The sequence below is a fragment of the Eupeodes corollae genome, chromosome 1 (genome assembly GCF_945859685.1).
Source record: "Eupeodes corollae chromosome 1, idEupCoro1.1, whole genome shotgun sequence".
NCBI classification, from domain to species: domain Eukaryota; kingdom Metazoa; phylum Arthropoda; class Insecta; order Diptera; family Syrphidae; genus Eupeodes; species Eupeodes corollae.
In genome coordinates, this window is record NC_079147.1 from 272,609,773 (window position 1) to 272,626,733 (window position 16,961).

Below are 16,961 nucleotides of genomic sequence, written 5' to 3' on the forward strand. Positions count from 1 at the left end.
ACTTTACTTTATAATTTTCATATGAGTTCATTTTTTTCAGAACGAAATAATGTTTAGGCCAGTTTTTAAAAGTAATTCTTAGTAAAACTTAAAGTTTTTAAAAAGGAGTTCAAAATTTGGTGCTTGATCCTTTTCGTTGAATAACATCTCGTAGACGTTGTGCTATTGAAATTATTATTGATTTTTTGGGCACAATATTAATGTTAACTCACTCTTCTTGAAAAACTCTTGTCAAACAATTTTTAATGTAAATTAAACGTATATTTTTAAGATCGCTTTGTATTGAAATTGCCCAAACGTTTTTAATCGGGTTTAAATCAGGACTGCATGGAGTTCTTTTGTAAATTTTGAAACACAAATATGTAGCAGCGTTATCCTTGTGAAAGATACATTCCGCTGCAAATATTTCATTTTTTTTTTGGAAATTTATTGTGGCAGAAACAGAAGCTTATGGCACCCCAAACCATCAAGAGCACCCTTCAAAATTAAAACCATTTCTATGCTGCTTTTGGGTTCTTTATCCTTGTTGGCAACCGTTTGGGCCTTTCAAAACTTATTGAAAATTTTTGCGGAGTTTATCGATTCATTAACGGTTACGCGTTTTATTTCACCCTAGCTTAGTTTAGGTTTTTACCTGATCTTCGCTTAACTCCATAATTTTAACTCACCTTTAATAAAATGTTTATTATAGATCTACTCCTTAAAAGTATGCCACCGATTTGGCAAGTTGTCTTCCTCTGTTCTTGGTAATCAGCAACAAGACCCCGCTCTTTCAGATCAATAAGTAATTGTAAGACAATAGGTATAAGAGAGAAAAAAAAGTTAACATTCCTTGATGGTAATTTTCCATAAAAACAGACGGAACAGCTTAGTTTTTTCTTTGTTTTTATCATTATTTCGTAGAGTGTATGTTCAGGTCTAAACTTTTAGCAATTAATTGCTTCTCCAAAACAAATAATACTAATACGATTGTTTTAATATAATTTATTTAAATATACTACAAAACTTGGTATAATTTGAAAGAATATTTTTTTCTTTTTGTAATAAAAAATATAAATTTAATAATGTAAATATAATATTGTAAAAATTGATTTTTGTTTCCTTTTTTTAGAATAATTTAAAATTAATTAAGCTTTAAATTTGATTTACTTTTCTGTTAATTGAATCCCAAAACCAAAATTATGTTAATAACACAATTTAATTTTTTTTCTCGTCATGTTTAGTTCATATGTAATTTTTATTTATTTCTTTATATTTGTTCATTAGATGTGATATTGGAATTTTAGTAGTTTTTGTAATTTAATTACAAATATAAATTTTACACATTATTATTAAAAACTATCACATTATTTTTGTAACATAGTGAAAATAATTAAACAAAATTTCAATTTAAATAAAATGTATTATAAAAAATAATTCAGCGTTGTTGTTATTTTAATAAGAAATTATTTTATATATTCCTACTAGCAAAAGCTACGCCATGATTTTGAAAGAGGACTACCCCTAAAGTAGATTTTTAACAAACTACACATTTATCAATAATGCTACGGTGCACTTTGTTTTGTCTCACATTTCTAAACAAAGATACTTTAGAGATCTAAAATACCGTTACAGATTAGAATATGAACTTCTTTAACAAGAAATAATTCTAAACATAGACGTTTGACGTAATTTTTCACTGTATTTTTTAAATGATCCAAATTATTCTTACTTAAATATTCATTTGTTTTTTGTAATCACTTATATAAATAACTTTCAATTTTTAAACTTAATTTCTAGATTTTTAACCTTCTAATAAAATTTTCTTCGCCAAAAAAAAAATAACAACATTTTCAAAATTACAAACTAATATTACATTTCTTACTAAAACAAAAATTTGGTACATATTTTTATAAAGCATTGATCTGCACACTTAAGAAAAACATTTCAAAAGTGGCTTCATGAGGACTTCAGAAGCTTTTTGAGGCCGAAACTAAATGAGACGCTTGTAAGCCCTCAAGATAGTTTGATAATCATTTTGAAGAAAACCAAAGCCAGACCTCAGTTGTCGGGTCGTTAACGATACTTAAACTGACAATGCCTAGTGCTTTTCATACAGAATAGATATCATATATTATTTCCGAAACGGCTCCACCGATTTTCATGAAGTTTTGTATGACAACAACTCTTTCGATTACATTTTACTTCACTCAATTTCTAATCAACTTCATATATTATTTATGCTTTAGTAAAATTAAAATATTATACTCACAAATTTTTATTTATGATCTTAAACATTTTTGAATAACAAAGTATTTAATTTTGTATTTTTGTGTTTGACAAAGAAAAAAATCTAATTCCAGATATTAGACATAAAAGTGAAGAAGAGTTCACAAAAGGAGTGTCATTAGGGACATAAAGTAAAAAAAATAGGTGGTGCAACAGTCCGTAGAGGACCCGAGTCTTGTGACCACTCTCAACCAATCCTGTGTGTGAGTAATGACAGGGATAGAGGCGAATTACAGTTTTTATGCCGAATCCAAACGGATAATTTCAGAAAGCACTTTTTATAACAAGAATTAAATAAATAAATTGGGTGGCGCAACAGTCCGTTGGGAACCAGGGCCTAGTGACTTACAACTCTCAACCATTCCTGTGTGCGAGTACTGTTGTCAGGAATGGAAGGGACCTACAATTTTAGGCCGAATCCGAACGGCTAATTTGAGAAACCACTTTTTCATGACAAGAATTACTCTTAAAGGATTTGTCAATTCCTCGCAAGAGGCAGTACCCGCGAAAATTTTTTATTTTTTTTAATAAAGGTGGCACAGGCAGGGATTGAACCCAAGACCCCTTGCATGGCAGTCCAACTCACTAACTATCAAGCCACGGGTACTACTACTACAAGAATTAATCTTGCCATAATTGTCAATTCTTTGAAAGAGGTACAGGCAGGGTTTTAAGATAAGACGTCTGGAATGACAGTCCTACGCACTGCCCATCACGTCAGGTTACTAATTCAGTTTATCAAAATGACTGCTTGGGATACTGAAAAAAGTATTTGAATAGTACAATGGTACCATCCTTTGCAGTCCGTCATTTCCGTCCAAAAGGAATTTGGCGGTACTCCTCCGAGTATATGGACAATTATGAGGCTGGCGAACATGTTTGTGCATATGTGTCGGTGAGCGTGGATTTCATTTAACATCTATCATCTTTAAAAACAATTAACTATTCAAAATAAAACGTAATGCGCCACCCTTTATTTATTTTATTGTAGACAAAATCTACGTTTCTTACAGACCTGCCATTACATTGGTCTTTCTATATTTTGAAGAAATATTATAGGTATTAAAAAATCTGTTTGCTTAAGGCTCAAGTTACTAAAGCAGATTAGGTTGTGGTTTTTTTTAACTTGAACTTTTATTAACATTTTAATATTTCTAATTTTCTATAACCTTGATATTTTTAAATTTTTCATAAAAAATTGTTTTAAGCATTTAAGTTGATAAAAAATGTAGTTATTTTTTTATAAATCTCAAAGCTGCTTTTTTATTTTGCGTTAAGGAAACATTTAAGGTAAATATTTGTATGCGCCTTTAAACCTACAAGTTTAAGATTATAGAGAAACTCCATTGCACTTGAATTTCTCAGCCTAAGTTCTATTTTTGAAATATTTAAATGAACCTTAATTTCAGTTTTAAGCGTACACAATGCTTTAAATAAACAAAAACAATTTAATTAATACATTAAAAACAATACCTACATATATTTGTTTTCTTGTAATTTCTTATAAACATACATATATTCAATTTATGTATGTTTTGAAAAACTTTTTATTTTTAATATAAAAAGTATCTAAGGCTTCAGCTCATATTTTAAACATTTTTGAACTTTTATTTTTACTTAGTTTTAAAATATACTTAAGATAATTATTATGATATTTAATATATAGTATATATTTTATATATTTTACATAAACTTAAAAGTAATACAATTTATCAATAATTGATTTTTTAACACAAAATATATTTTTATAAAACAAACAAGAACTTACTATTTTCAATAAGCGTGCAGTAAATAAAATTAAATTAACAAAACTTAAGTTGCGTAAAACATTTTTTCACGTAATCGATTAAAACAAAGAACTAAATTAAAATTAAAATAAAGTAACATTAAAAATTAAGCTTAAATTGTTCATCAAAAACAAATAAAATAAAAAACACATCACCACAAAAATTATTAATCCAACATCTCAAATCGTGGCGTTGGTGGCCTCTTCTCAGCTCTAAACGTATTACTCATTCCAGCCACACTTGTTACCCCACGAATTCCTGTATTCTGGAAATAAATAAGCATATAATTCTCACCATCCTTCAATTCGATATCCTCGGAGAATGGAATTCTCATAGTTGTCGGATTGATGGGTTTCGCCCGATGATGATAATGTGGTTCCAAGCCACCTGCCGCAGCTGGAGTCGATGGGGTGTCAGCTTGATTGACATATTGATAAGCTGCATAATCACTGAAGCTAGCATAGTTGCTTGGATAAACTCCTATCCAATCGTTATCTTCTTCAACAAACCCATGAGGCTTGTAATATTCCACAGTATTCTCTTCGCCAATCATCCAAATTGGCACATCTCGGAATTCAACAAAGAGCTCATTAGGATCTGTGGTCACCTGTTCGTGTTCATCAGAATAATCAGTTTCATCGAATTTGGTATATAATTCTAAATTAACCATTCGTTGTTTGGCTGCCATAGGCATTTGATTTTGTATAAGTGATCGGGCTTTGGGGAGCTTTTATTTTTGTTAGTAATTTGGTATTGATATTTATTTTAGGTTAAGTTGAAGAGAGGAGTTATTTTTTAAAATTTTTGTTAATTGATTAGAAAGAAATGTAAATGAAAAAAAATATTTGTTAAAAATAACCACTGTTAAGTTAGTTTTGAAAATCAACAAAAATGACCATCGGCCAAGCAAAGCAGTTAATAATTAACACTTAATGGTTTGGCCAAAACAAAACAGTCAAAATGAGATGTTTTTAATAATAGTAAAATAAATTAGTGATTGTTAGTTCAAATGGAACTAAGTTATGATTTTAACTAAATGATAAAAGCATGTCATTGAATTTGGTCAAATAAGTTAAACGTAGCTTTTAAGAGTAACTTAAGGGCAACCATTCTCATATAAATGTAAGCGACTTAACAGATGATTGCAACTCTACTTTGCATTCAGTTCGATACGAAAAGAAAAAGGATGTGAAATGACGACCTAAAAACTGTCCTCCCGTTTAAAAACAATTCTACTAAAATTGTATAATTTAGAATATTTTGATCAGCCCAAGAGTAAAAAGTGTGACTTTAGCCTAAACTTCGTTGTATTTTTTGACATGCGGTCGTTTCAATTTCGAAAAGCACCCTTCTTATATTTTGATATGATTAAAAGTTTAAGGAAAATATGTTTACCTTTATGTTGCTTTTAATAAAATTTTACAAAAATTTATATTCCATCTTTTTCTCTTCAAACTCAAAATCGAGATTTTTGATAACAAATGATAGGTTAGGTTGGGTTAAAGTGCTTGTCCAAGATGGAAACGGACAAACTTAGGCCAGTTTAATGGCCCATTTTGATACCACAAGGAAGAGGAGGAAACAATTCTTTATCTTCTCTGCTCATGCCCTGCTCTGGCTCGAAAACGCAAGAATTACTTAGGAGAATTCTTCTTAAAGGATCTAAATCATATCAGCATAATCAGCCTTTTACGTTTCATAAGGTACTCAAACTGGTTCCATTGCGCTTAGGTGGAAGCTTCAAGATTCTACAACTTCTGCAGAAGTCATTTAAGAATATGCCTAGTCGCGTGGCGTGCTTTCCTGTTAGACAGTTTCCGGTTGTGACACCTATTATCGAACTTATATGCGATCTGCTTAGAGATAGAAAGCACCTTAAACGTTTTAAATCTAGTGTTGGCCAGATGTTTTTTTGTGACCTGACACGTGGTGTTGATGTTCCACCTGGTGCCTGCCTTCCTTACAGCGTCTTGCATTAGCAACAGTTTACAAGTAGCGATTGGTATCCCAGTGTGTGCCAAACGTGGAAGGATTGGCTGCACTGTACCGTTCTTGGCGAGTTCATCTGGCTTACAGTTACCTGTGAACATCTCTATGGCCTGGCACCCAGCAAAGGTGAATATTAAACTGTTGTGCCATCTCCAATAGAGATGATCGACAGTTCTGGACTGTTATTAAATTTGATAGTAGCCTGACTGTCTGAAAAAATACGAATATCAGATGTTGATATCACCAAGCCAGGACAAGACTTCTTTTATTGCCAAAAGTTCCGCCTGAGTTCCGAATGAGAGACTTAATTTCAGTCGTTCAGAGTACACATCTCCACCAACCCCTTCTTTTGTCTTTGACCCATCTGTGTAAAAATGGATTGACTCATCCTCCGAGAATGTCCTATCCTCTTAAAAAGATCTGGGAGGTATAGAAATCGGGACATTTCTGTCGAGTTGCAGTTAGGGGATAGTGTAGTCTGTATGCTTTGGAATTGATTCTAAATACCTAAGAATTACGGAGTGGCCAATGTTGTTGTTAGTCCACTACGACGAAGCTTTGAGGTGAATAGCCGAACTTGCAGCTATTTGTTTGCTAAAAATGTCAAGAGATGTTAGGTAGAGTAAGGTGTCCAGTGCCGCAGATGGGGTCATGCGAAGCGATCCGCTTATACATAGGCAAGCTGGACGTTGGACTTTATTTAGTTTATCCCGGTTTATACCTTTCTCTAAAGCAGTCCACCATACTGCTACACCGTATGTTAAAATCGGTCTGATTACCGATGTGTATAGCCAATGCGTGATTCTGGGTTGTAAGCCCCATTTATTAAAAATTGCTTTTTTGCAAGACAAGAGAGCTACAGTAGCTTTTTTGACTCTTTCCTGTACGTTGCGCCTTAGACAAAACCCAGGTATCCTGCTTCTACAACTCGACAAGTTCGACGTTCAGAGTGGAAGTTAAGATAAGAAAATGATAAGACTTTCAAAAACCAACACAAAATTTTATTAATATTTGGGATTCACCTAAAATATCGGATGTCCTTTAGTGAATACATGCGTCATACATACTCAAAACTTCACTTCACTTTTTCCACATACTCAATGATTGATGTCGAGAAGAGTTATATTCATTTTCAAACAAACAAAGTTTCCTAAAGCTTTAACGCTGTCGACGACATTCATACTTTCTTAATTTCTGGAGTTCTTGAAAACCACATAAATCTAAAAGTTTTATAAAGCCAACAAATTCCATGTGCTTATGCAAATCATACATAACAGTTTGAACTTTTTTCAAATTCAAGCAGGTCAGAGAAGAGATCCTTGTATTATTTAATTTCAATAACCTGTATTTTTTGTAATTTAAAAGGAAAGAAATCGCCTTAAAACAAATCCCCTTGGATACGCTCTCTGGTCTCAGTTCTAAATAAAGCAGGTTAAGCCAAAATCATTTCAATGAATAAAGGAAAGCTAAAAACATGAATCTTTTGAACTAAAGGTTTTTATTCAAATAAAGAAAGATTAAGCATTCCACATCCTCGATGTGCGGTTTAAGAAAGAAACTCTGTACTTAACAGTACGCCCGAAATTGAGCTCAAGGGTAAACTGTTGAGCATTCTTGCAAGTGCGAGCATTACGACTGAATTGTTTGAGAGGTGGGATGCAGCTCTTTAATTCGACGGAATACTATTGTAAAAATAACGGTAGGATAAATGAAAGGCATGAAACATTGCGACAGCATTTTTGCCAATGTCGAATATTTGATAACACCGTAAGAGTTGATCTATGATACACATATTGAGTGCTGAAAGTTGATTAGTTTCCTGGATGCAAATTCCACTCATGAATAGCTGCATCGGGAGTGGGTTACTATTTAACGATAAGAGACAGAAATGAGACAAAGCTGTCGAAGGCTTATTGTTCGCTGCCGTTGAAGTTACACATCCGAAGAAAAAGAACATGAATCTAGAAACAAATATGAAAAGCTGGGAATACTATAGTGAGTCGAAATAGTTTAATGGATTAAAAGTGGCAGACAAGATATCATTTATGAATATAAGGAAGAGAATCGGAGACAACCGGTAGATCTTTTGCTACCAAAGCTATACTGACGGTTATTAAGAAGCTTTCATTCTTCGAGACATTTTGTTGGCTAATAATTAATGATAGTTGGAGGGGCGGGGGTAGGATTCACCTTTTTAGGGACAGGCTTAAAAAATGCTGTTTTCCATCTGCTCAAAAAGCGACCTCTAGAGTAGAAAAGATGGAAAAACTCTCGCAATGGTTTTACCAGCGCTGAAGATTACCAGAATACTATCCGGTCAGCTAATGTGAATGTGGAAGCCTTTCAGTACTCTTGCAATCGCGCCAGTGCTAGAGAATATTCATCCCATAAAATCGTTTACGCTCTCAAGAACAGGAGGGATGATGACACTCCCTGCTAGCGTCGAATTAACAGCAAAGGAAGTCGTGTTTCGTACGTTTTTTTACAAATGACTAGAAATTTGTACTACCTTTGGGATATGGTAGTATTTCTTGCCATAATTTCATGCAACAATATGGTTGGTCATATTTGACTGTTCTCTAGCTTCTAGTCAAAGCTTTATGACTAGCTTGATTTAGATTTTTCTAAAAGAAAGCCTTAACTACTGTTTTCTATTCAAAACATCCAAAGTTAGTTGCTATTTCTATTTTATGATTTTTTTTCAACGAATTATTTAAAAAAAAAAATGTTGGGTATAGTTTCTGAATTTTGAATTTGTAGATTTCTCCAAATTTAGACTTTAATAAAACGATCACTAACAACACAAAAGACACAAATGAAATGAAACATACAAATGCTGCTGATAATTAAAATTATATGTATTTAAGTTTTAACAATAAATAAAGTTTACAAAAAAAAATAATGAATTTATTTTAAATTAATATTCTGTCAGATATAATTAAATAATTTTAAAGGAGTATAACTTTTTTTTAAAATAAAATGCACACAAAAACACAAATGCAATAAATAAATCTATAAACTTTTTTCTTAGAAAGCAATTTTAAAATTTTAAATTTTTGTTCTGCTTCTCTTTTCTTTAAATAAGCATAAAACGTCGATTTGTTAAATAAGAAATTGATATAATTAATAAAATTTCCAAACTGAATAATAAGTAGTGTAGGTAGATTTGTTGTGATGATGAATGTGTTAATTCGTATAAATCGGATTCAGTTTCGGATTCAATCTATAAAAATAAATAAATAAAAACAAAAAAAAAACAAAGTCTTAGAATTCATCGAAGTTTTTAAACAGTTTTGATTTTTGGGTTAGTTTTTGCTTAAAATGTTAAGTTCAAATAGAAAACTGGGAACGAAATAAAAAGTGATTTAAATTAAAGACAATATTTGTAAAAAGCATAGTTTTGATGCGTTATTAATCTCGATGAATAAAAAGAAATTATTTTAAGTTCACTAAATAGAAGACCTCATGCGACTTAGGCTTATATTACGAAGACTGTTCAAAAGGATAACAAACATCAATGTTGGTGTAGATCGACAAATCTATTTTTAAAGAAAAGTATGAGATTTTTAAAATTCGTAGGACAGATTCGAAAGTCCGTAAGTGGCTTAAATGTGTGTATTTTACGAACTTCAGTTGCAACATTTAAGATAAATAATGATAGTAATTTTTTTATTAAGACCTTTTAATTGGAACATCAAATTAAAAAACCTTCTAAATTCCTTTTGAAACCTTATCTAATTGGATTGATTTCTTGGGTAGTTTATAATTATTTGAGATTTATATAAATTTCAAAACATGCAAAACAATCGGATTTATTTTAAAAGGTAAAATTTTAAAATGAGAGAAAGGAAATTTTCCAGAAATGTGAGCAATACTTTTTATGTATTAATAAGTATTCCATTAATAATTTTGTGTTTAATAGCGCAGACTTATCATTTTAAATTTAGAGATTTTAACAGCTCGTTGATAAGTTCCTTTTCTTAAATGCTCCGTTTTGATAGGATATAATCGGGTTGCCAAATATCGGTTGGGAATTCTGGTTTTTCAATGTGTCTTGAAAGTTTTGAAAGAACGTTGTTTCATTCAAAGTTATACAGAGAAGACATTTCGTGTGTTCCAAAATCATTTTAAATGGTTTGTCCGTTACCTCAAGTACAAAGTAGAAGCGACAACTTGTCAAGAATCAAATGCAATACAAACAAAATTAAAAGGTTTATTTAACCTAAGTGACTCTTCTACTGTTTTAATATTGTCGGAATCATATTATTTTTGAATTTTAAGGCTTTATATACAAGGAGGGCGGTATAATGTCACAGCCTAAAAAGGTCGACCACGTCCCTCAATCGTGATAAATAAGCCCTTTTTATTTGAGCTGAAACATAAGTTGTGAAATAAATTCTAAAAAAAAAATGCAAGGCAGCGGTAAAGGAAACGAAGTTATTAGCTTTTACAGCTGATTTCACATGTTTAAGTGTGATAAATTCAAATATTTGCTAAAAATCATTCAAAATTAACAAATTAAAATGCAACTACGTAGAAAGTAAACTTAAGCTAAAGGTACTTTTAAAATGAGTGTTATATGAAAAAAAAACGTTAAAAATTAAGGCACTTTTGAAAATTAAGCACATAAGCGAGAGGCATTTATCAGGGTTTCACTGCATTAATTAAAGCGTTCATAAAATTTTATCTGGATTAAAACAAATTGTAAGTCATTTCAGAAATGCTAAGATTAATTCTAAATGCAGGAAACATTTGTTATGAAAAAAAAAGTGAGAGGGCACCCATAATGTACCTAATTTCAACTTGACTATTAGAATGAATTGTACACACTCCAAAAAATGTGGACCGACGGCTACGGATATCCCGATCCTAGCCAAACAAGGAGGTACTGTGAGAAGATTCGATGTAAGACGGCTACAATCGCAAGATACTGCCATGATCTTTTTCGATCGAAGTCATATGCTGCCTGCATTGCTAGTGGCAACAATGCCTAGCAGCCATCAGAGATGCCGCCTCTGAAGTGTTAAGTTTCACACGGGCACCATAGCAAGCGCACGCAGCTAAGCAACATGCATACAAAACGGCGCTGCATAGAAGGACTAGAGCTGCTCGAGGGCTCCATGATCAGAAGAGGAGATTGGAGTACCGGCTTCTTAGATGGAAAAAAGGAAGCATGAGAAGCGCTTGATCAAGGAGATAGAGGGATCTCACAACAGGAATGAGGTTCGTAAATTTTACCAAAAGGTAAAAAAAAAACCTCTCAAGGGCACCAGTCAAGAAACGAAGCCTGTAGAACCGCAGTTTATGTAGAGAATATGGAAAGACCACTTCTCCAAATTATATAACGGCGATGACAAATCGAATTCCGTTGTAAGGCATGCAGATCAACAATTCCGCCTACCCGAAATCGAGGAAGTGATGATATCTATATCTTAACTGAAGTCAAACAAAGATGAAGGAGCTGACGGCATCGCTGCCGAACTATTCAAAGCAGCAGGCGATGACTTGGTATAGGAAGCATGCACCAGCTCATCTGGTCGGAAGAAAGCATTCCCGATGAGTGGAACCTCAGCACACTTTGCCCAATACATACAAGAAGTAGTCCCTCTAATTTGAGCAAACTATATCGGTCGCCTTAACATTCCATATAAGATCCTCTCTACAGTATTATGTGAACTTCTGAAGCCGTTCGTCAACAACTTGGTAGGTCCATATTAGTGTGGCTTCAGACCAAGAAAGTCCACTATTGACCACTAGGGCAGATCTTGGAAAAAACCCAGGAACTTCAAATCGATACCCACCATCTTTTTATTAATTTTAAAGCCGCGTATGAAAGGATCTATAGGGAAGATCTTTACAGAGCAATTTCAAGTCTGCTCTATCAAGGTCGGAAAAGATCTCAATGATACATTTAATGCAAAACTTAACCGTCAGGTAGCTGAGGACTTTGTCTACTTAGACACCGCTATAAACTCAGAGAACGACATGACACCAACGCTGAAATCAAACAAAGAATAACTCTTGCAAATCGCTGTTTCTTTGGACTTAAAAGGCAATCTCTGAAGCATCTAAAATCACCATCTATAAGACACTCATTATCCATGTTCATATTTATGACGCTGAGGACTGGACCCTGTCAAGGGTCTTAGGATGTTGCTGCGTGAGAAACATTCTTCGGGTTATTTTCGGTCCCGTCTGCATAGATGGAAAATTGAGGAGAAGATACAACGACGAATTGACGGGCTGTACAGCGACACTGACCTGTTTAACAAAATTAAAGGCCAACGACTTAGATGGCTAGGTCATTGAATGGACATCAAAGCTCCAGCCCGGAAGGCTTTCCAATTCAATCCTGACGGACGGCACAGTAAAGGAAAACCGCGATTCAGATGACTCACGCAGGTGGGTGAAGACCTCAGCGAACTAGGCGTGCGAAACTGGAAACAGCTAGCTAGGGACTGAGCTGGCTGGAGGCGTATGTTGGTTGAGGCTCAGGTGCACCCCGGATTGCAGTCCCACTTCAATTAATTATGTAAATTTTTTCAAATAAAATCAAATCATGTAATTAAAATATCATCCCTTCCCATCTTTTTTCTTCTTTCGGCATAATCTAAAAGCTCTGTTTTGTATTGTTACTTTAAACTCGGTTACTTTTTGTAAAATACGTATGTAAATGGCTTTGGAAGCAAAGCTTGCTATGTGTTCTGTGTGGAGAAGTTGCTTTCTAAGAAATAGCGTTGCACATAGCTAAACACAAAGTAATTCTGGCTACCGCAATTGCAATACTGTTTTTCGGAGCGCAAGTATGGGTATATCGATCGTTTGAAGCTGTGGAAAAGTTCCTCGGTTTTTTTATTAAAAGTACTTTCAAGTTGCCAAGTACGAAGCCCAACTACCCCTCTTTTTAGACACACTTAAATTACATTTAAATTTCGTGTCAAGAGTTTTGAAGATGGGCGACGAAAGAATTCCGCGAATAGTACTCACAAAAGCTATCAATGCTGAAGTTTCGTGTGTTAAAGAGTGGAAGAAACTGGCAATTGAATGCTCAACTTCTTTAATATCAGCAGACGAAAGTATCGAGGTGCTTAAGTTGAATATTGATTACTTGATGGAAAAAGTCGGCAACTTTGAGTGAAGCTGAAGCATCTATCTACAGATCTTACTACAGTAACGTTAACCATTTCTTGAACCGCAACACCTACTTCTTGGCAAAAACAGTACACAAAAAATCAGCTTGTTATTTAAAGTAAGAGGTGAACTCATCAACTTGAACTACATTCTTCACCGTTTAGAATTGCCAATAATGTGCGATTTTTGCAATCGCAATGAACGCGAAGATGTATGTTATTTCCTGGGAGTTTTTCCAATACTTAAGGAGTTCCGAAAGCGCTATTTTGGGATAGATATACTTGGTTTAGAAAAAACGATTAACATCTTGAATGGAGAACTTGGTTGGGACCTTCTCTATGAATACTCATTGAACACTCTTCGCTATAGAACCAGAATAGTTGAGGAAAATTTTTAAGGTTTTAAAGATTGAAAATTATAGTTTATTTTATTGAATTGTATCTAGTTAGCTTTTTTTCGTTTATATAAATTTGAAAATAAATGTTAGTCTGGTAGACGGCCTTCGCCCAAACCATTTAAAGACTTGTGTAATATTACAATTAAAAATATAATGTTTTGTCCTTGTATTTTTTTGAAGTCAATAAAACTAACTATCTAAAAAAAATGGCTTTGCAACTTGAAAACTTAACACCTAAAGAAATAACGTAGAATTCAGTTATGAAAAAAATATTTTGGCACGACCTATTGTAAACGATTTTTAAAGTTTTTCTGTAAACTATGTAATCTTTTACAAATAAAATGGTATGTATGTATTTAATTCTGTTTAAGTCACATCTAGCCCCTTTAAACATGCCTTTGCTGATTTATATGCACTTACAAATTGCACATTTCAACTTGTTATTCAGTAAAGAAAATATAGAGCTTTCCAAAGTGCCTTTTCTTGGCACATAATTTCAAATATGCTAATCACATAAACATGTTCGATAATTGCTCTCTTTCTTCTGGGAAAGTAGTACATGGCCGTAATTTGAAGAAAAAAATGTGACTTGACATGTGGAGTAGAACATAACATAACCTTATGAGCTTGAGCAGTTTATACTATACTTCATTTAAAGAAGCTTGAAATATTTAAACTAACCATCTTTCATTGATTGGGCCCTAAAAAATAACTATTACAGTGACGTGAAAGCACATACAAAAAATGATTTCTGTAATTTTTGTATTTGCTAGGAATAAATTTAATGTTAAAAAATAGATGATGATTTGAAATTAAAAGCAGTTACAAAATGGTATCAAAGCTCCCCATTACCTCAACCAGATGAATGTTTAAAAAAAAAAAAACATCACAAGTAACAACAAAACAAAATAAAACAACTTTTAACGCAAACAACGAAAAACTAATAACAACAAAATAATATTCACAAACAATAGAACATACCTTGATTATAAATTCACTAGAAACAGGTCTATGATCACTAATAGTATATCCCGGATGACTTTTGTATGAACGTTGTTCCAAATGAAGTTTAATATCAGGATATTTGTCACGATTGATTGTATACAAAATCCGATCAGTCCATGCAGGCCTTCGTCTATAAAACAACAAAAACAAAATAAGTTAAATCATATACAATAAATTCGAGAAGGTAAAATTTTCAAAATATCTAACTTCATATCGTAAGACGAGGTATTTTCTTTGAATTTAAAAGTTGGCGGGAATTCTGGTAGTTTCTCTTGGAGTTGATGGAATGCTTTGCGGTTTTCACGAACCAATAATAATTGATCCCTTTGAATAAGTTGCGATAGTTTATCTTGTTCAACCAGACTTCGTACTTCTTCGGGGGAATCATCACCGGTGAGACGGAAATTAAGGTCACCAAACCAGAATACATATCTGAAAAAAAGAAACAGAGAGAAAATCAATTTTGAGACATTTGAAATGTATAATAATGTAAAAAAAACTTACTCATGGTCGAAGATTTCTCGATACTTCTTGACATGATAATGATGATTTTCTAGAATTTGTCGATAATCCTCGATTCTTTCGTCCAATTCATGATCATGGGCAGCTAAGTGAGCAACTACAAACGATACACCACAGCCATAAACACTCAAACGAATACTGACGGCACCTTTGTTACCCTAAGAAAATTAAAACTCATATAAGTTAAGGGTTTTCTTTACTTGGGTTTGCAACTTACCCAAATTCCTCCAAATCCGGTACGTGTGAATTCGGCCTCAATACTTCTCAAATGTGGAACATGTTTTCGTTTCGAAAATAGTGTCAGCATTAGACCTTGCATTTGTTCTGTCTTAATTGCAACATAATCATGATCTTTCAGAATTTCCTTAAAGCCAATTGTCCATGGGTCGTCTTTGAATAGACCAAGTACTTGATTCTTGGGACGTGAATTGACTTCTTGCAAACCAATTGCATACAAATCAGGCAAACTTTCACCGGGACATGTGTGTGATTTTAAGCCCAGTAGATTATAGAGTGAGAGATCATCTGGATATTTGGTGCCGACATTCCATGTGATAATGTAAACACTGAAAATATTTTAAAAAAAAGTTAATTATTTATTTCTTGTAAGATGTATGTATGTACATAAGAAGCAATTGAATGTAACCAAATTAAAAATACAATATTTATGTAAGCTTTGCAATAAATTTATAAGCTTTATAGATATTTTTTTAAGGAAATAAACAATAATTATGAACTTTAATCACAGTAGATAATGACACAAGAATAGTTTTGTTTTATCACACTTTCGTGATAATACTTGTAGATAGTGATAAGTTTTATTTTGTTTATTTAATTTTTATTTATTTATTTATTCACTAAGTTGTCAAGACTTAACTCAACTGAACTCACGTATAAAAATCGTGTTTGGTATGCGCTTTTCATAAAAGTGCTAATTTAATTTATAATAATTAACTACTTACAACTAACTAAAGTACCAACTTGTAACTGAAAATAAAAGGGTGAAGATGAGGTGTTAAGCGAAACTTCTGTGGGATAGATTTACATATTTTCACACCTTTTTTAACTTTAAGTGATGCTACACGTGGTTGTGGCAGTAAATAATCGTCACAAGATGGCAACAAAAATTATTTGGTGCAACAACTCTTGACTCCAAGAACTTGAAAGTCAATACTTTGAAACTTAAATTCATTGCTGTTCGATAGTTGAAAAATAATAAAGTTTCGAAAAGTATTGAATGTCAAAGGTTAATTTGAAGGACATTTTTTTGTATGACAAGAGAAGCTCTTGAAAGTTTTGTCAGTTATTCGTGTCGGGCGAAGACTTGTGTTTGAAGTTGGAATTCGATTCAAGACCTGTGGTGTGCAAATCGTCTCAACAATAAACAATACAAAAAAAAGAAACCTTGTGATAAGAACTTTAATCGATATTATTAAGGATTTTGAAGGCTTAAGCAAAAAGTCATGTTTCAATAACGACTACCAAAAAAAGAAACCAAACACAATTCTTTCATTTCAATTAATTAAGGCCAAAGGTTAAAGAAATTTTAATAGCTTGTTCGTTAATGATGATAGTTACTGTTTAAATCAAAAGATTAGCAACTATAAAAAAGTTATTGCTACCTAACGAAGCAAACTCTAGATATGTAGGTAGGTATAATTTAAAACAAACTAAACCAGAATTTTGTCTATCAATGTTCATCAAAACAAATGTCTACTTCACCCTGTTGTATTAATTATTTTAGTATTAAATCCGTCTGAAGAATTTAATAATATTGCAGGATAAATTTGAAAGGGTTACCAATCTTAAAAATATGACAAGAATTCAAAGAATTAATATCACTATCTCCACTCAATATATTC

General features: G+C 32.7%; 1 protein-coding gene across 4 annotated transcripts in view; it reads right to left on the reverse strand.

Moving 5' to 3' along the window:
• Window positions 1-1,722: 1,722 nt before the first annotated feature.
• LOC129953984 (phosphatidylinositol 4,5-bisphosphate 5-phosphatase A-like) overlaps window positions 1,723-16,961 on the reverse strand; it is a 34,845-nt gene continuing 19,606 nt past the window's right edge. For 2 of the 4 annotated variants that reach the window (XM_056067556.1, XM_056067557.1), the window contains 5 exons: window positions 15,317-15,665; window positions 15,082-15,257; window positions 14,785-15,009; window positions 14,554-14,707; window positions 1,723-4,782 (listed from right to left, as the gene is read on the reverse strand). In XM_056067556.1, coding sequence (XP_055923531.1) covers window positions 4,222-4,782; window positions 14,554-14,707; window positions 14,785-15,009; window positions 15,082-15,257; window positions 15,317-15,665 — 1,465 coding nt within the window. In that variant the 3' untranslated portion in view covers window positions 1,723-4,221. Of the gene's footprint in view, window positions 4,783-8,937; window positions 9,268-14,553; window positions 14,708-14,784; window positions 15,010-15,081; window positions 15,258-15,316; window positions 15,666-16,961 lie in introns of those variants that run through there. The other 2 variants (XM_056067558.1, XM_056067559.1) reach the window with 2 other exon arrangements.